The sequence below is a fragment of the Carassius auratus genome, chromosome 3 (assembly GCF_003368295.1).
Source record: "Carassius auratus strain Wakin chromosome 3, ASM336829v1, whole genome shotgun sequence".
NCBI classification, from domain to species: Eukaryota; Metazoa; Chordata; class Actinopteri; order Cypriniformes; family Cyprinidae; genus Carassius; species Carassius auratus.
Genome location: NC_039245.1, coordinates 14,254,370 through 14,275,691, shown reverse-complemented (window position 1 = coordinate 14,275,691; position 21,322 = coordinate 14,254,370). Strand labels below are relative to the sequence as shown.

At 40.5% G+C, this 21,322-nt stretch overlaps 1 protein-coding gene across 1 annotated transcript; it reads right to left on the bottom strand.

The window, feature by feature from the left end:
* Positions 1-1,713: 1,713 nt before the first annotated feature.
* On the bottom strand, positions 1,714-12,605 carry LOC113055039 (probable ATP-dependent RNA helicase DDX47). The gene is made up of 12 exons (XM_026220985.1): positions 12,363-12,605; positions 11,971-12,064; positions 10,910-11,098; positions 8,984-9,055; positions 8,742-8,860; positions 7,624-7,695; positions 5,881-5,997; positions 5,648-5,794; positions 4,518-4,655; positions 2,989-3,059; positions 1,989-2,118; positions 1,714-1,907 (listed from the first exon to the last, which is right to left on the bottom strand). The coding sequence occupies exons 1-12, from the start codon at positions 12,552-12,554 to the stop codon at positions 1,770-1,772; spliced, it is 1,479 nt and encodes a 492-aa protein (XP_026076770.1). The 5' UTR covers positions 12,555-12,605; the 3' UTR covers positions 1,714-1,769.
* Between the last annotated feature and the right edge of the window lie 8,717 nt (positions 12,606-21,322).

Below are 21,322 nucleotides of genomic sequence, written 5' to 3'. Positions count from 1 at the left end.
GGCGGCTGTGTTTCAAATCACACCCTACACCCTCATTCACTATTCCCTACATGAGTTTACTAATATAGTCCACCTGACAGAGAGTAATGAGTAGAATCACTGACTACGTTTACATGCTGTTAAAATTCGGGTTATGGTCGGGTTAAGGTCACTATTTGGGTTTCTGAAACATTCGGGATAACCCGTTTACATGCGTGAGCAGAGAGAGTTACTCCTGTATACATGGAATGTGTAATCAGTCGCCAATATTCCTGATTTTTAAAAACCGGGATATGAGCATATCCGGGTTTTTGCCGGTGTTTACATGGCCGTGCGCGACCGGGTTATTGCTAATATCCCGGTTTTGAACGGGTTATTGGCTACATGTACCGGGATATTAGCAATAACCCGGTCGCGCACAGTCATGTAAACACCGGCAAAACCCCGGATATGCTCATATCCCGGTTTTTTTTAAAATTATACTAATAGATATTATACCTGGGGTACCCCTTTTCTAACCCGAATATTTGGTCTTGAAAACGCGTTTCGGCATATCCCCATCAAAATGTGTGTTCTGCGCATTTTCTATTCGCAAGGAATCGGTCAACACTGCACTGGCTCCCTATCAAACATCGTATAGATTTTAAAATATTGCTTATTACTTATAAAGCCCTGAATGGTTTAGCACCTCAGTATTTGAATGAGCTCCTTTTACATTATACTCCTCTACGTCCGCTACGTTCTCAAAACTCAGGCAATTTGATAATACCTAGAATATCAAAATCAACTGCGGGCGGCAGATCCTTTTCCTATTTGGCGCCTAAACTCTGGAATAACCTACCTAACATTGTTCGGGAGGCAGACACACTCTTGCAGTTTAAATCTAGATTAAAGACCCATCTCTTTAACCTGGCATACACATAACATACTAATATGCTTTTAATATCCAAATCCGTTAAAGGATTTCTAGGCTGCATTAATTAGGTAAACCGGAACCGGAAACACTTCACATAACACCCGATGTACTTGCTACATCATTAGAAGAATGGCATCTACGCTAATATTTGTCTGTTTCTCTCTTGTTCCGAGGTCACCGTGGCCACCAGATCCAGTCTGTGTCCAGATCAGAGGGTCACTGCAGTCGCCCGGATCCAGTACGTATCCAGACCAGATGGTGGATCAGCACCTAGAAAGGACCTCTACTGCCCTGAAAGACAGCGGAGACCAGGACAACTAGAGCCCAGATACAGATCCCCTGTAAAGACCTTGTCTCAGAGGAGCACCAGGACAAGACCACAGGAAACAGATGATTCTTCTGCACAATCTGACTTTGCTGCAGCCTGGAATTGAACTACTGGTTTCGTCTGGTCAGAGGAGAACTGACCCCCAACTGAGCCTGGTTTCTCCCAAGGTTTTTTTCTCCATTCTGTCACCGATGGAGTTTCGGTTCCTTGCCGCTGTCGCCTCTGGCTTGCTTAGTTGGGGTCACTTCATCTACAGTGATATCGTTGACTTGATTGCAAATAAATGCACAGACACTATTTAACTGAACAGAGATGACATCACTGAATTCAATGATGAACTGCCTTTAACTATCATTTTGCATTATTGACACACTGTTTTCCTAATGAATGTTGTTCAGTTGCTTTGACGCAATGTATTTTGTTTAAAGCACTAGATAAATAAAAGTTGACTTATTTGTGGTCAAAAAGCCAAAATAAAAGCAAGACCCGGTAGTGTGGAAAAATGCAGCATTTATTAGATGTACTAAAGGAGACTCCAGCATAGTCTCAGCGTCCTCGCTTCGCTCTTCCTCTGAATGAGCCGCCCTTGATCTTCTTCCTCACGCCGCTCGACTGTTCTCCATCGTCAGCCGCGTCCTCATCTGCTTTTGGCCGCTTCCTTTTCTCTGAACTTTCCTTCATCTCCTGACAAAAACAGACAGGTATGCATTCATCAGACTCACATTCATCAGAGATCTCACACACAAACACAGGAGGAGCACGTACAATTCGAGCGAATCTCTGCGCTTCGCTAACTCGCTCCAGCAGCATCATCACTTCCTCTTCCTGTGTGGGGAAGGCCGGCAGTTTCTTCCCAATCAGCGCTTCGATTCGCTGGAACAGCTCCACATCATACCTGCACAAACACAATGAGAGCTCCTTGATTATTACAGATTATTACGTTTGTCTTAGTACGCGATGTAACTACAGAAGAGTCAAGTTTTAAATAGGAAAAACACAGAAACTGGTCATTTTTGAGCGAGATACTAACGGTCTAATCAGATTCAATGATCTATGCTAAGCTAAGATAAAAGTTATACGGCCAGACCTGGAGATTAGAAAATGGTGAAACCCAACTGTTTAACTCTAGGGGGAGTTGGAAAAATAGTGTGTAAAAATAGTGGAGTGTTGCTTTAGGTAAATATCATGTCCCATAGAGATATTTTGTAAATTTCCTACCACAACTATATCAACTGAATTAATAGTTCAGTAATATGCACTATTAAAAACTTTAAAGATGATTTTCTCAATATTTAGATTTTTTCGCTCCCTCAGATTCCAGATTTTCAAATAATTGTATCTCAGACAAATATTATCCTCCTAACAAAACATACATCAATGGAAAGATTATTTATATCATGATGTATGAATCTCAATTTCACAAAATTAACCCTGATGACTGATTGTGTTCCAGGGACTTTTGTAAATGTAGAACAACAAAGTTAATCAAGTGTGCTCCTGTGGCTCAGTGGAAGGGCATTGCGATAGCAGCGCACAAGGTTGTGGGTTCAATTCCCAGGGAACATGTTAGGCAAAAAATATTAGCCTGAATACACTAAGTCGTTATGGATAAAAGCGTCTGCTAAATACATAAGCATGATTTACTCTTGGCCTTCCACTGTTGAGAACAATTAAAAATCTTGGCAGGACTGCAGAGTGTGTCATTAATTCCCTTATGAGTAACCATAAACTAAACGCACACATGAGACAGAAAAATGAGACTGACTGTGTGACGAAGGTGATGGATTTCCCAGATCTCCCTGCTCTGGCGGTGCGGCCCACACGATGGATGTAGTCCTGAGCGAAAACAGATTCATGTCAGCACAACAAAACATCATCTGCTGTAGAGATGAAGTTGAATTCACATCAACAATCATGTCTAACCCCAGCATTTTCACTGAACTAAACAAACAGGCAGGCAGTAATAAACACAATCAAGAGGAGACTGTTTAACATCTGAAATCATCCATGACTTGACATAGATTAAATGCTATGCAGTCTGTACAGAAAAGAGAAATTCGTTCATCTATCGAGCCTCTGAGTCAGTTATTCTTCCATCACGTGATAGCAGTATTGAACAGATTTTTTTTTTTTTTTACAAACTGCAAGCCACAATAGGCAAAGACATCAACAACATCCATCAACTTAAGAAAAATAAGAACTAAAAGTAGGGGGGAAATCCCTGCTCAAATGCCCAAATTTTAACATACTGCTTATAAGTGTTCATTATAAAGTAGTACAGAAATTTTTATCCATGTAATCCAAACAGCATAATATTTTCAATCCCAGGGTCCAAATAATTTACAAACAGTTCCCCTAATTTGAAGAAAATGTCTGTCTTTGAATGAATTATACAAGTAAGGTAACCCAGTGGTAATTGTTCCATTAACACTTTTTGCCTGCCCTTCGCAGAGGGGGCTTTTTCAGAGGTCCACTGCAAAACAATGTTTTTCCACGGTGAAAATGTCATGACATTAAAGAGTCTTCTGTTAGCCAGAGAGGTTACCTTACTATCTGGCAATCCTAGTAATAATGATGAAGGGTTTAACCCTAAATCCAAACTCAACATCTTTATCATTTCTCTAAATATTTTACACTAGTAATCCTGTATCAAAGGGCATGAGCATAAACAGGGACGAGTCAGACTACCAGTTTCAGTCTCGCATTAAAGACAAAATGGGGAAAAGGAACTATTGAAAGTATGTCTGCGATTGGTAGATACATGTAGCCGGTGCAGTATCTTCAGCTGAATTTCTCTTGCACGGTTACAGAATTATATTGTTTTAGCACCCTCCTAGACTTCCTCCCTAACATACTAATCAATCAGAATTGATGGTTCCTTTTCTCACTTCTTCCTAATATTCTGTGAGTCAGTGCCATTCATAGAGCATAAAGCAGGGTTAGATCATTAAAAATCTTACTGTTCAAAGACCTTTGACTGGTAGGGTATACTTTAATCGAATTTTGTCATCATGGTTCTATTGCAGAACACTGAATGTGAGTAATAAAAAGTTGATGTTTTAAACTATCCATGTGATGAGAGAAATCACTTTGATAAAGCAATGATGCCTACATATAATAACAACATAAGTTAATATGCAATGTGTGTGTTTCGCAGCACATGACAAAAGAACAAGCTGATAAACTCAGAGATGAACTACTCTGTAAGTGTTTGGGATGTGTAGTGTTCCGCTGCTATGCATTCAGGCTTGAATCTGACTTTATCATAGCAGAGTAAAGCGTGTGTGTGTTCACCTTGGAGTGTGTGGGGATGTCGAAGTTGATGACGCAGTCCACATGTGGGATGTCCAGGCCTCGAGACGCCACGTCTGTGGCCAGCAGGACTGAGCGAGACTTGGACTTGAACTTGTTAAGAGCCCCGAGACGCTTGTTCTGAACACAAAGAGCCACATCAGATCAGTCTGAGTCAAAGCAGCTTCACAGAGCTCAAGATTAAAACAGCACATCACTGAGAGAAAGAGTTTGCGTTCAGGAGTGAAGCTGCTCTGCTGAAGACAGTGTTTCTGATATCAGTGAGCGCGGAGTGGAGCAGAAGCGAGAAATGGTTAATGGTTGTTAATGCTCCACTCCACTCCACTCACATACTTTGCTCAAAACGCTTGTTCTGAACACGAGAGCCACATCAGATCAGTCAAAGCAGCTTCACAGAGATCAAAACAGCAGAATCACTGACAGAAAGAGCTTCTATTCAGGAGTGAAGCTGCTCTACAGAAGACAACCGGATCATGTTCAGCTCATGTTCTCAAAAGAGATGCACCGAAAAGAAAATCCTTGGCTGAAGTGGAAACTATTGTAAAATATTGTTTTACTTTCTAGTGGACATTCTCATTATGAATTTGGGAAGATGTTTGTCACACATATAACATTGCTATATCCATGCCTTGTTAAACTTCATAAAATGTTACTGAGCAACTGATGATTAACACTGTTTCAGAGCAGAATTTAAACCCTGGATAATGAGCTTGTGCTGTCAGAATACAAGCAATTCATGCATGTATTAAAAAAACATAATATTCTGCAGATGAATTACTGTTTGCTTAAGGCCATTTGGTGATTTCAATCATCTTTTCATGAAATAGATTCGCTGCAGTCTCTTGCTGTGATTGTTTGTAATGATTTGTGCATCCTTCACGGAATGTTTTAAATCAGATATGTTTGCTGCGATATAAAGAGTGTGTGCCTCTCGCTATTTCACTGCGTCACCACAAATCTCATTGTTCAGTACATTTTATTCAATCTTTTTCACTTATATAGCTCTTGGCTGTTTTTGGCATAATAGTTTTGGTTGCAGAACATTTGGTTTATCCCAAGATTTGAATCTGTGCAGCCTAAACCAGTAATATTCAGATGGTCTGAGTTTGTACCTGACTCATCTGTCCATGTAGAGGGATGGCTGTGATGCCCAGGTTTCTGAGCAAGAGCGCCACACGCTGGGCATTATTACACGTGCCACAGAAGACCATGAAAGAGTTTCCAGCCAGTTCATTCAGTATAGAGACCAGATAACAGTCCTGTGAACAAACACAACCTCAAATCACACACATTCACTGACAGCACACTCCTCAGGGTCAGAGTCAGCACTTAATAAAGACAGAACCTTGTACTTGGATGGGATGAAGATGTAATACTGCTGCAGCTTGTCGACGGTGGCGTATTTGGAGGAAACTGTGCATTTGACAGGATCCTGTAGAGCCGCACGTTGCAGCTTCTGCACCTGAAACACAGAGAATGGCATTGGAAATTTTATTTATATAGCACTTTTTACTACTACCATACATACCAATGTGCTTTACACCAGATTAGCTGAAAACATCAATTACATAATGAAAAATAAAAAACAGTAAAACAAAGAACATCATAACGTTCAGCAATATAAAATATATAGAACAAAGACAAAAAGAAACAAAAATGCTTCAACCTGAATTAAAAGCCTTAAACAGATTTTTACTTAAGACTTAAAAATGGACAGAGATGAAGCCATTCTAATAAAAACGGACAGATCATTCCAGAGTCTTGGTGCAATTGACACAAAAGCGTGATCACACCTGCACTTCCGCCTCATCTTGGGGAAAAACAAGGGTCTCTGGTATGGGAGTTATATATATATATATATATATATATATATATATATATAAAAACTCACTTTTTCCCCAGCCGAACTACTTTTATGGAATTAACTAATACTGAATTTCAATGGAATTTTTTTTTTATTATATCTAAATAAAATAACCGTATTTCTTTAGTCAATTATTTAATTATTACATGTTACACTGTATGTGAGATTCTAAGAACAAGTGGAAAATGTGCTGAATGTTGGCAAGTGATATTGTCAGCCGAGTCACTGAGTCTCCCTCCCCGGACACTGAGTCTCCACCCCGGACACCCGAACACTGAGACTCCACCCCGGACACCCGAACACTGAGACTCCACCCCGGACACTGAGTCTCCACCACGGACACTCGGAGTCTCCACCCCGGATAAGGAGTGTCCACCCCTGAGTCTCCCCCCCGGACACTGAGTCTCCCCCCCGGACACTGAGTCTCCACCCCGGACACCCGAACACTGAGACTCCACCCCGGACACTGAGTCTCCCCCCCGGACACCGAGTCTCCCCCCCGGACTCGGAGTCTCCACCCCGGATAAGGAGTGTCCACCCCGAGTCTCCACCCCGGACACCCGAACACTGAGACTCCACCTCGGACACTGAGTCTCCACCGGACAGTGAGTCCACCCCGGACTTTAAGCTGTGACTACACCGGACACGGAGTCTACCCCAGACGAGGCATTAGAGTCATCTAGTGGTTAAACAATGGCATTACATAGGAACATTATTTTTCTGGCCACCAAACACCTCTAATTTAGCTCTTTGCACTGGAAATTAAAAACATTTTCTCTATTTTTACCCCAAGTACTACACTAATTGTAATATACATAAGCATATAAGAAAAAAAAAACAATAATGCTGTCCCTTCATTACTCCCCAGAATAAAATACGATTGTAAAACAGAGTTGGCATGGTTCCAATATACAATCAATGCACCCGATGTGTTAACAATCACTAGAATTTCCTGCAAAATAGTGAAACTGCTGTCTATCCTGCTTACACCCATTCAAACAGTTTGACAGCACAGAGTTGTTTGGAACTATTGAGAGCTCCATGAACGATGTGACGGCTAGATCAATGTGTTGCAACTCTGTTTCTCAACGATCTGGACGTAAAGAAGGGTGCATGTAGAGTCATTTACAAGAACTATGAAATATGGCTCAACTTGTCAGAATCAAGGACCGGAACAATAATTTTTATATAAAAATAAATAAACAAAACAGTCTGCGTTTGTACCTTTTTAGTCATGGTTGCTGAAAACAGGAAGGTGCGTCTGTCACGAGGAATAACCTTCAGGATTTTATCCACCTGAAACACACAGAGAGTTCAGATACTGTACTGACTTCACGAAGCTCAAAGCACACACCCATTTACATGTTTGGGGTCACCGAGTCATTAATGTTTTTGTTAATCAATGATGCATTAAATGGATTAAATGTGCCAGTAAAGATTTAATTTAACAAAAGATTTCTATTTCAAATAAATGCTTTTCTTTTGAACTTTCTATTCATCTGTGAATCCTGAAAAATAAAATGTATCACAGTTTCCACAGAAATATTGAGCAGCACAACTGTGTTCAACATTGATAATAATCAGAAATGTTTCTTGAGCAGTAAATCATCATATTATTCTGATTTCTGAAGATCATGTGACACTGAAGACTGGAGGAATGATACTGAAAATACAGCGGAGCATCACAGAAATAAGTTACAAATAGAGAAGCACGATATTATCTGACCAATATCAGAATCGGCCAATAACAGCTTTAAATGTAAATATTGACATCGGCCCGGAATGAAAAATTATACCAATATGTCACAGCTCACATGTTCTCTTACTGACTCACGTAGATGTGGGGTTTAATGACATATTTACAAGCTGTTATATTGACACCTTTCTGTAGTTAAAACACTTATTGATAGGGTTGGCTACCAAACTCAGTATAATGAAGAATTAACTAATCTCTGCTTCATTACAGTTTGCACATATTTTTTCCATCGCGAATGTTGATCTACCTTCAAAACAATCGGTAAAAGAGTCGCACAAAACCTGCACCATCACTACAACACACGCTTTACGGCGTTAGTTCTGGCCTTGATTTCACACAAAGCTCATTCTGGGACTGAACCCAGAAATGTTACTTGGTCCCTAACCCAGGATCAATCCCAGAATCAATCCCAGGACGTGTTTGTGTTCACACAGAAGGCACTCCAGCAATGGTCCGGGACCAACATACAGTGTGCAGAAAGAGCCACTGATTGATCAATAATCCGCACAAATGGTGAACCATATTCTTCACAGCTGGTCAAACGCTGATCGTTCCCCTCGTTACTGAGAGCAGTGTGCGTTTGTACCTCAGATTCAAAGTCCATGTTGAGAATGCGGTCAGCTTCGTCCATCACCAGATACTTGAGCGCTCGCAGGTTGAATCCTTTGGTGTTTTCCAGGTGATCGATCAAACGCCCTGGAGTCGCTGAGAGTCACAGAGAACGGATCACAATCTGAATCAAATCACAGCACGACGACATTCGACAGAGACACCGTAATGAGTCGGTTCTCCACTGAAGAGTGATGAGATGAGAAGAGAAGCTCTTACCGATCACCACGTGAGGCTTCTTAGCCAGAACCAGAGCCTGAGACATCATATCGATCCCCCCCACGACCACAGCTGGAACACACACACACACACACACACGGGCGCTGATGTGAGTCACAACACCACTGAACCCAATCACTGTCTGCTTTTACTAACAAAATGCATGTTGTTGTTTATTTAGTACTGACCTGAAGAAGATATTTCACATAAGAGATGTTTACATATAGTCCACAAGGAAAAATAAGAGTTGAGCTTATAAAAATGTCCCTGTTCAAAAGTGTACATCCCCTTTTCAGCCCTGGCTCTTAATGCATGCTGTTTCCTTCTGGGGCATCAGTGAGCGGTGTGTGTGTGTGTAAACTTTTGACTTCAACTGTGTGTGATACACACAGACTGTGATCTGGTCACATGACCCGCCTGCACTGAACATTCATGCTGTCACAGATGGTGTGTGAGTGAGTGAGTGAATGTGTGAGTGAGTGAGCTAGAGTTTGAGTGAGTGAGTGAGTGAGTTTGAGTGAGGGAGTTTGATTAAGTGAATGAATGTGTGAGTGAGTGAGTTAGTGTGAGTGAGTGAGCGAGTGAGTGAGTTAGTGTGTTTGAGTGAGTGAGTGAATGTGGGTGTGAGTGAGTGAATGTGTGAGTGAGCGAGCGAGTGAGTGAGTGAGCGAGTGTGTTTGAGTGAGTGAGTGAATGTGAGTGAGCAGGTGAGTGTGTGTTTGAGTGTGTGAATGTGTGAGTGAGTGAGTGAGTGTGTTTGAGCGAGTGAGTGAGTGAATGTGTGAGTGTTTGAGCGAGTGAGTGAGTTAGTGTGTGAGTGAGAGTGTTTGAGTGAGTGAGTGAATGTGTGTGTGAGTGAGTGAGTGAGAGTGTTTGAGTGAGTGAGTGAATGTGTGTGTGAGTGAGTGAGTGTTTGAGCGAGTGAGTGAGTTAGTGTGTGAGTGAGTGAGCGAGCGTGTGAGTGAGTTTGAGTGTGAGAGTGAATGTGTGAGTGAGTGAATGTGTGAGTGAGTGAATGTGTGAGTGAGTGTGAGTGAGCGAGTGAGTGAGTGAGTTTGAGTGAGTGAGCAAGTGAATGTGTGAGTGAGTGTGAGTGAGCGAGTGAATGTGTGTGTGTGTGAGTGAGTGCGTGTTTGAGTGAGTGTTTGAGTGAGTGAGTGAGTGAGTGAGTGTTTGAGCGAGTGTGTTTGAGTGAGTGAGTGAGTGAGTGAGTGTGTTAGTGAATGTGTGAGTGAGCGAGTGAGTGTGTTTGAGTGAGTGAGTGAATGTGTGTTTGAGTGAGTGAGTGAATGTGTGTTTGAGTGAGTGAGTGAATGTGTGTTTGAGTGAGTGAGTGAATGTGTGTGAGTGAGTGTGTTTGAGTGAGTGAGTGAATGTGTGTTTGAGTGAGTGAGTGAATGTGTGTGAGTGAGTGAATGTGTGTGTGTGAGTGAGTGTGTTTGAGCGAGTGAGTGAGCGAGCGAGTGTGTTTGAGTGAGTTAGTGAATGTGTGTGAGTGAGTGAGTGTGTGAGTGAGTGTTTGAGTGAGTGAGTGTGTGAGTGAGTGTGTTTGAGTGAGTGAGTGTGTGAGTGTGTGTTTGAGTGAGTGAGTGAGCGAGTGTGTTTGAGTGAGTGAGTGAATGTGTGTGAGTGAGTGAATGTGTGTGTGTGAGCGAGTGAGTGAGCGAGCGAGTGTGTTTGAGTGAGTTAGTGAATGTGTGTGAGTGAGTGAGTGTGTGAGTGAGTGTGTTTGAGTGAGTGAGTGTGTGAGTGAGTGTGTTTGTGTGAGTGAGTGTTTGAGTGAGTGAGTGTGTTTGTGTGAGTGAGTGTTTGAGTGAGTGAGTGTTTGAGTGAGTGTTTGAGTGAGTGAGTGTTTGAGTGAGTGTTTGAGTGAGTTTGAGTGAGTGAGTTTGAGTGAGTGAGTGAGAAAGTGTGTGAGATGCTCACCGGTCTTGACGCCGATGCTGGAGCCCAGCGCGTCGAACTGCTCTGCGATCTGGAAGGCCAGCTCTCTGGTGGGGGTTAGGATGAGAGAGTGCAGACGCTGAGCAGACGCCAGCAGACACTGCAGGATGGGAAGAGCAAACGCTCCCGTCTTCCCTGAGCCCGTCTCCGCCAGACCGATCACGTCACGCCCTTAACACACACACAGATTAACCCAACACACACACACACACACACACACACACTAACCCCCCCCCCCACACATACACACACACACACAAATTAACACACACTCACGGATACACACACAGATTAACACACACACACACACACACACACACGGCAGACATCCCAGGGGCGCAACTGCCCGAGTGCTTTGGAAAGAAGGAGAAAGCGGCACGTTTTAACGCAACTTTCTTTATTTTTTATTTTATCCTTACTTCAGCTGCTGTGGGTGATCAAACCAATAACTTGTAATCTTTACAAGAATATCAGAATCATGCAATGAGCAAGTCTGCGTTTATTAGACACTTAATATCACATCAGTTTGTGCTTTTAGAATCGCCGAATCTGCTGCGGTCGCTCCATCACATCTGCAGCAGAGACCTGAAGCAGGAAGTTGGTCATCAGATCACAGGGTAACCAGTTAAACCGTTACACCGGAGAGTGCCAGGATGTGTTCCTCTGAGGTGCTCGCGCATCACAGTTGTGCTGACGGGGTACACCATATCGGTTTTACAAAGGGAACAAAGGGCCATTTTATTTGTCCTCTGTTTAAAGTATTCCCATACTTTTGATAACAGTGGTCTCTGTTTTTGTGATAGAATGCAACTTTCTCCATTCCCAGTATGCCATTACGCGAGATGTAAACAAACAGTGTGACGCGTTGACGCATTTCACGCACGTCAACGTATTTTTGTAGTTGACGTAATCGATAACGTTGACGCATCGTTGCAGCCATAGTGTGTGTGTGTGTGTGTGTGTGTGTTATAGTGTACAGTGTGTGAGTGTGTGTCTGTGTCTGTCAGGTCTGTTAGTTTGTGTGTGTGAGAGGAGCTCCTCACCCTCCAGAGCCACAGGAATAGCTTCTATCTGGATCTTGGTTGGTTTCTTCCATCCCAGCAGATCGCAGGCTTCACAGAGTACTTCAGTGACGCCCTAAACACACACAGTTACACGTGATTAGGTATGGAAATGTGTAGTTACTTGTCACTCATGGAGAGTGTGTGTGTGTGTGTGTGTGTGTTATTGAGAAGTTATCTGTTTGTCCTGCAGGGGGCAGTCGCGCGTTTATTAGTGATATAACCTATAGATATAACACATAACTCTAGCGTTAAAAGCCTGTTTGATTCAGAATTATATCGAAATCAGTGCAATAATAACGCGCTTTGTGAAAGATTCGGTCTAATGAATCATTTCTCTTAGAGGTGTGAACTGAATCACGCGTGTTTCTCACCAGATCTCTGAAGCTCTTGTGTGTCTCTTCAGTGTTTGTGTCGTCTTGTGTCTCGTTGTCTGTCGTGTTGCTGTCGTCTTCTGGCGTCAGTGAGTTATTTTTCTCTTCTGTCTTCTGTGTGTTATTCTCCTTTTCAACTGTTTTTGTGTTTTTCTTCTCTTGATCCACAGATGCTTCTCTCTGATCCGCCATGTTTGCAGCGCGTCACCCACGTGCTGCTGAAGCACCGCCCACAGCCGGAAGTTACGCAAGCACGCACACAGAGCACGATACCTTCTTCTTCTTCTTCTTTCGTTTTATTGGCAACCGCACTGAACAGTGCATTATTGCCATCATCCGGTAGCTTAGATCAGAAACATTCCTATCTCTTAACATTTCTAAGCAACCCCCCCCCCCAAAAAAAATAAATAAATAAATAAATAAAAATAAAAGTAAATAAAACCCACTGGCGCTGCGTGTTCAGCTCCTCCAGCTTCCACCCCACTTCCCTTTAACTCCCACTTCCCATCCGCAACCTTATTTACCTCCAGATTTACTTACACTGTCTCACACTATACTTCATCCGCATCTTCTACCTCTCTCTATAATCCTATATACATATTAATCCTACAATCTATTCATTAAACCAGTATTATTCAAAAACTGAAACAACACATTAACCATACTATTTCCTATATCCAAGTCTAATATATTCTTTAATGTTAACTCTTTCCCTTCATTCTTCCATAATTCTTCTCTTAGCACTTCTCTTTCTTCTTCATAACCATTACAATTAATAAACACATGTTCCACAGTTTCACTTTTTCCACATTTCTCACACAAACCCGTTGGATGCTTAGATATTAAATGTAATGTTTTATTCAAACCGGTATGTCCCACCCTTAGTCTTGTAATTATACTTTCCTCCCTTCTATTTCTCCCTCTTTTCCTACCTTTTCCCACTTTCTTTTGTATTGCATATAAATGTCTACCTTTACTCTCATTATCCCAATATTGTTGCCACTTTTTAATCATTTCCTCTTTTATTACTGATTTGATTTCTTTTAAACTATGTGATAACTCAATTTCTACCCTATCTTCATCTACTACTTGTTTAGCTAATTTATCTGCTTCCTCATTGCCTTTAATTCCCACATGAGCTGGGACCCACATAAACTGTACTTCTATTTTAAATTGTTTCAACTCAAAGAGATTTTGAAGAATTTCCATGATTAAATCTGGCCTTGATTCAGATTTTTTATTATAGATACTAACTATTGCTGAATAAGAATCTGAACATATGACTGCATTTTTTATTTTCCTTTCCTTAATTATTTGTACTCCTAGCAGAATAGCCATCAACTCACCTGTATATATTGACAACTGGTCACTAATTCTAGCTTTTTTCTTCACCATTAACTTTGGCACATTGACTGCCACTCCTACTCTCCTTCCTTTTTTGGAAGCATCTGTGTAAATCTGTATACTATCTCCATATGTTATTCTTAAATACTCATTTGCTCTCATTACTTCCATCCCGTTATTTCCTTCACTCTGTCTTATCTCTAGTAATGTTAAATCTACTACTGGCTGAGGAATAATCCATATAGGAGTATTCGGATATATTACTCTTGGTACACATCTATAATTGTTTATCCCCATCTCCTTAATATCTTCTTCTACCACCCACCCAAAACTCTTATGTTTCTTCATTCCTTGTTCCTAATATTTTCCTTGTTGGATGTACCTCATTCTGACTATTTAGATTTGTCCAATACACAGCCATTAACTGTTTTCTTCTAATATTAAGCGGCATTTCATTTATCTCTACTTGCAAAGCTACTATAGGTGTTGTTGGATATGCTCCACAGCAAATTCTCATCGCCTGTGCTTGAATTCTATCCAATTTCTCTAACTGTGATTCTGCCGCCAACCCATATGCTATACTTCCATAATCTAAGTGAAGTGACATTCAGCCAAGTATGGTAACCCATACTCAGAATTTGTGCTCTGCATTTAACCCATCCGAAATGCACACACACAGAGCAGTGAACACACACACACACACACTGTGAGCACACACCCGGAGCAGTGTTCATCATTTATGCTGCGGCGCCCGGGGAGCAGTTGGGGGTTCGATGCCTTGCTCAAGGGCACCTAAGTCGTGGTATTGAAGGTGGAGAGAGAACTGTACATGCACTCCCACCCACAATTCCGTCCGGCCCGAGACTAGAACCCACAACCCTTCGATTGGGAGTCCAACCCTCTAACCATTAGGCCACGACTTCCCCACAAATCTAGTACAGATCTTATCATTGCTATATATACTGTTTGAAGCGCCCCTCTATCTGCTCCCCACTCTTGTCCTGCCATACATTTCATTATATTTAACACTCTTTTACACCTATTCACTATCTTATCAATATGTTCATTCCATGTAAGTCTAGTATCTAGCCACATTCCCAAGAATCTAACTGATGTTACTCGAGCCATTTCCCTGTTATATATCCTTAACTTCCATTCATTATCTACTTTCTTGTTGGAAAATATAATAACTTGTGACTTCTCCACTGATAACTTAAATCCCCACTTATATGACCATTTAACTACCTCATCCACCGCCTTCTGCATTTTCCCCATAATGAATTTATTGTTTCTCCCTCTAAACCACACAGCTCCATCATCTGCAAACAGTGATCTACCAACACTCCTATCCACCTTACTAAATATATCATTTATCATTACTAAAAAAAGTACTGGACTTATTACACTTCCCTGAGGAGTACCATTTTCTATTATTCCTTGAGATGATATAGCATCTCCTACTCTCACCCTTATTACTCTTTGCTTAAGAAAGTCATTAATCCAAGAGCACGATACCTACTTGAATACATTACTTTTATATATATTTTTTTGTTTATGTATTAATGACTCTATTTGTGTGTTCTTATTGTTTGTATCGTAAAGATTTAATAAAGATTTAATAAAAAATAAAAAAACTTGAATACATTAGGCTTGTTTGAGATGCATTGTTTTTATCATAGACAGTAAAACGATGCACCTTGCCTCGCCTGAAATGTAGTTATTTTGCTGTCTATGGCGAGAGCAGGCGGCTGCTGTTAGGGGAGGGGTCAAAAAAGACCTTTGAAGTCGGACACTTCCTGAATCTCTTTTTATTTGTTTCTCTTTCAGAAACAAACATACATAAATACTTAACACCAATTAGAACAAAAACTATAAAGGGGATACATATAACAGATATACATAACGGATAGTAAAAAAAAATACAATTTACAAATGACATTTTTTAATATGAAGGAAGTTTATAAACATTTCTTGTTCCTGGTAGTTGAAATCAATGAGTCATAAAATATTTTAAGTTCTTTACAAAAAAAATGTAAAGGAGGGAGTAATGAATATTATTCTTGCTTTATGTACATGAAACTTCCCAAGAAGAATTATCACCTTCAAAGTGTTCTCAACTACATCTGATCCAGTATTAAAATGAAAAAAGGATCATAGATTGGTCTATTTTAATTATTTTATAAAATATATCAAAAACCAGCCTAGATACCGGTTTCCAAAAGTCTTCAGAATATTGACAGTTAGAAAATAAATGTGCGTTTCATTTTCTAAACTAGAAAAATAACATTTTGGTAAGAGATCTTTTCTAAACTTGTTAATAAATGTGTTACAAGGATAGTAGTATCTTAAAGGTCCCGTTTTACGCGCTTTTTTGAAGCTTTGATTGTGTTTACAATGTGCAAAATAACATGTGTTCATGTTTCGCGTGTAAAAAAAACACAGTATTTTTCACACAATTCACCTATCTGTATACCGCTGTTTTCACTGTCACACAAGCGTTCTGATGACTTCCTTGTTCTATGAAGCCTCTCCTTCAGAAATACGTAACGGGTTCTGATTGGGCCAGCGGTACCTGTGTTGTGATTCGACAGCAGCTGAGCGCACGCTGCCCTCCTGGTAACGTGATTGGGCTAGAACGCACATGCTGGAGATGTATTTATAGTCACAGGAGGAGCGTTTTTACTGACGAGATGCGCATGAAAACCGCATTTGTTTTTTTGCACAGCCCTACCATCTAGTTAACAAAGCTAAACAGTGTTGCCCTTTGTTTAATAAGTTACAGAAACTGTTAAACGCACCAACTTAAATAATAAAATACACTTACCGGTTGTGGTCCAGACAAAGAGGGAATGGCTCCATCTTTCAAGAATAATCTTTGTGCAAATCCGGCATTAAACTGATTGAGATTGAGAAAGCTGTCCTCAGCAAGCTGTCCTCAGCAAAATGTGCTGCACATAGTTTTACATGTGCATATTTAACTCAGGAACCGAGTTAAACGTAAATTGTAACCATTATTCTCAAAGTACAGCGTTCCTGGGAAGCCCAAACAAAGATGATTGGACTCAGAGATGAAAAAACAGCGTTTCAAGGACATGGCGACAAAAACAAACACAGCTCTTCCTTCTTCTCCGTCGGAGCACAACAAGGCCACGCCCCCTGTTTGTGAATTCATGTGGGCGGAGGTTAGTCAAAAAACTGTTTTAGTGACGTCATTCCTGCAGGAACTAGAGGGATGTAGTCCAAACGGGTCGTTTTTTGTAGGCGAATTCTGTTAAATCAAATATCTCGCTTGGCATTGAACTTTGAGCTTTAGAATTTTACAGATGTTATTTATACTCTAACAACAACATTACACACTAACTAAAGTTTAAAACATGGAATCACGAAGAAGGGGACCTTTAAATGTACTTCCTTTGCCTTATTTGGCAGTAAACATTTATTAGTAGCCTACCATATTTTCTCAGTGGAAGGTATAAAAAAATATTGTTTGCACTTTATGAGTGCTTTTGAGTAACAGCTGACATCACGAGTAAGAAATTTCCTAATATGTGAGTTATTACACTTAATATGGCCGATTCGTGAACGAATCGTTCAATTTAACAGGTTCTTCTTAGTGAACCGGTTGAATCAGTTCACCAAATCGAACTGAATCGTTTGAAACGATTCACGTCTCCAATAAGCATTAATCCACAAATTACTTAAGCTGTTAACTTTTTTAACGTGGCTGACACTCCCTCTGAGTCAGAATAAACCAATATCCCGGAGTAATTCATTTACTCAAACAGTACACTGACTGAACTGCTGTGAAGACCGAACTGAAGATGAACACCGAGCCGAGCCAGATAATGAACGAACACGCCCACTGCTTGGAGCAAGAACCGGTTGCTTCGGGTTTCGGATCACCAGTACACTCAACCGAGAATCGGTTCTGTCAGACGCGTCCGAATTGAGAACCGATGAACTGATGAACTGATGATATTGCGCATGCGTGTAATTATTTAATTATTTTGTTAAACATCGGAAAGTGTGATAAAAGAACTTTTTTTTTTTTTTTTTTTTTTTAGATAAATGTTTCCAATCTGTATATTGTATATAATGTATAGGCCAAATGGGTTTTCAGGGAAGTTGGACAATAATTAAGACTCTAAAGACTCTTATGTTTAATAGGAATAAGGGATGCTTTATGAGATATCTGTACTGTATTTATAGTTAATGATGACATTCACAAATTGAGTTTGTAGTAAACAGAACATGAACACGAGTAGAGCAGCTGATGACACTGAACTGCAGCACGTGCCGGTTAGAGCGAATCTCGTTCTCGAGTCAAGAACCGGTTGCATCGGTTTTCGGATCATCAGTACACTCAACCGAGAATCGTTTCTGTCGGATGCGTCCGAATTGAGAACTGATGAACCGATGAACTGATGATACTGCGCATGCGCGATTCAGCGTGAAGCAGACTGACTCACAGCATGTCTGAACCGAAGGGATTCTTTTGGTGATTGATTCTGATTCTGTGCTAGTAATGTTATGAGCGCGGGTATTTCGAGGGCTTGGATGAAGGGCAATCTGGCGAAACGTAAGTTCATTTAATAACAAATACATCGCAATGGATTATGTTTAGTAAGTGGATCATGGTTTCTGCGCTGATGACACCTAATTTATTTACTTTAGATCTTCAAGACTTAAATCCTCATATGCACATTATTGCTGTTACTGTATTTGGGTGTTGTTGCAAAACTCAAATCTAAACTTTTCATGATTATGAGGGTTTTAACTGACTAAAGTTATGATTACTGACTTTATATATTTGAATGTTTGATAGATGTGACGCCATTACGTCATCGCCAATGACGTCATTACGTCGAGCGTGAAAGAACCGATGAACCGGTTTTTTCAACCGGTTTATTGGATCGAACCGTCCGAAAGAACCGGTTCGCGGAAAAGAATCGAACTTCCCATCACTAGTTTCCACCAAAATTACCCGGAACATTTTTACCAGGAACTTTTTTTTCCAGGAACTTTTTCCCCCCAGACATGTTGCTTTCTGCGTTTCCACCGAGGTGTAAAGTACCGGGAAGATTAGGCAAATAGATTGGTGACGTAGGTCTGCGAGCGTTTCTCATTACAAAGTACCGCTGATTAAAAAAAAACTAAAGTACGCTGATTTTGGACGTGCATCCTCGGTAGTTAGTTCAGACTTTGTGCATTCGTCTCGGGAGTGTGATGTCCGCGACGATGCAAGTCCGGTAAATCTATAAACAGCAGCGTACTTGATAACTTCAGTCTGCTCGTCCTGGCTACTGCAATTTTCCTCTCTGTATATTTACAATAAAACGAAATAGGATATCAAATACCACTGCCTCCTTTGGTTATCATTTAAGCATAATAACAGCTGCAGAAATGTACTTAGTTCAGAGATATGTGTATATGCAGCCATTACAATGAAACGAAATATTATATAAATTTGCCTTTTTTATTTTCATTTTAACATATAGATCAATTGAATACAGACCAAAGAAAACCTGTTAGATTTACCCCGCAGCTGAATTATATGTTATGTTTAACCACTAAAGACACATCAGAGCCAGCGGCACATATCAGAAGGTCTATCCCAGGAGAGGCTGCTTCTCGGCGGATACATGAGGACTGAGCTCCCGCTGATCGAGTGGAGCTCACCGTCTCAGAGATCGGCGAAACACATTTTTAAATAGGCGCTGTCTTTATAAATAAACCACAGATTTGAGTTTTAAACAACCACATTCTCACCTGAAATACTTTTAAAATTACGTTTCATGACACAATAACAGTAATATTTGAAAATGATCCGAATAAATGATGTTTGAACTCAACCAATGCGGCGTGAACTCAACCAATCAGGATGATTAGCGCCAAAGTCCCGCCCCCGAAAGTTCCGGAACATTGAAACAGTACCACCTCGCCAGCAGGGACTTTCTGAGGGGCATTTTTTTACCCGGAACTTTATTTAGTTCCTGGTTCCTGCGGTGGAAACACACCGAGTACCAGCCCAAAGTCCCTAGTTCCTGGGTAAAGTTCCTGCAGTGGAAACGCGGCTTAACATACATTCAGTTTAACTGTGAAAAATAAGACAACAATTTAACATGAGTGTAACCGGGGGCATAACTGTCTATTAACAGCTCAAAAAGTGTAGATAATGTCAAATCTCCTGTAAATATAACATAAGACATTCACGGATGTTATATTAAAATTAACATTACCTCTTCCGTTCTGTAACGTTAAATGATGCTGTTAAGACCTCCGTGTCTGAGGCGAAAACCGCGTCTGTTTTAAAAATAAAATATAACGTTAAGCTCCTTTGTTCCAGCCTGTCATTAAACCTTCAGTCTTTCACACAACCGGGTAAACAATGAACGATAACTTTACATTTTGGATCTTTACTTACCATAGTCTTTCACTCGCTTCTCGCTTCTTTCACGCTGAGAAAATGAGACGTATGATCTTAACGTGACGTGCGTGCTCTCCTTTACGTCCGCGGTCCCAATCCAGTCCCAGTGGGTTAATCTCGAGACCCATTTTCAGCCAAACTTGGGTTAAAACAACCCAAAGTCCTACCCAACGGTCCCAGCGTTTTTTTAGAGTGTATGAATCATTAAGTAGGAATTAGGACTGTCAGTTTAATCTTAATAATTACATGCTTTTCTCATTACTTAATCTAATTAGTCACAAACAATTATTTATCAATTTTTGCTAAGAAAAAAAACTCTAAATGCCCCAAATAAACATTTCAAAGATTAATTGTCCTTTAAGATAGTGACGTTGAATAGACAACACAAATAAAGTGGACTTTAAAAATGTTAACGTTGTATGTTTTAATTCTATAACTCTCCTCAACACATTCTTGTATTCTGTCTGAATATATTTCTAGCCTCTCCATCACATCTTTCTCTTCACAGGGAAACCATTTACTGAAGCTCTGTCATCACAGATGTTCATGACTTTCTTTCTTCACATGAACACAAGATAATATTTTTAGTTCATATAATGCAAAGGTGACAGGAGCTCTTCAGAAACCAGACAAAGTCAACATGACGGTCTAGATTCAAATATTGATATTTGTATTTTTCTTACATATGCGTTTCACTTAAAGAGTAACTAAACCCTTAACCAACTTTTTTTAGTTAATGATCTATAAGAATGGGGCTTTATAAGTGCTGTTCATTGATTCTAGTAACTTTTTAGACATTTGAGTATAAAGTGTTTTATTTCTACAATATATGGTGTAAAAACGTCTGAGTGCTGCCCTCTTCAGGTTGAACGGTGGCTACTGCAGTTGATTTTTCCTGTTGGATGTTTCAGTGGCAAGTGACGTAAGCAGTTTCCAGCTCACCACGCCCCTTGGTATGAGCTACCACGCCCCTGGCAGTATAAAACCATCTTGTTCCATCAAAATCACTGTAGTGAGTCAGGAGTTGGAATTGCGAGTATTGAAAACGATCAGGATAGACTATTATAACATCTATTTAGCATATCAATTATATAGTTATTTAGATCTTCAAGTTAGCATAGATTTATCTGTATTTAGTACAGTGGTCAGGATGGTACGTATGTGTAGTGTTGCTGGTTGTGACAGCATT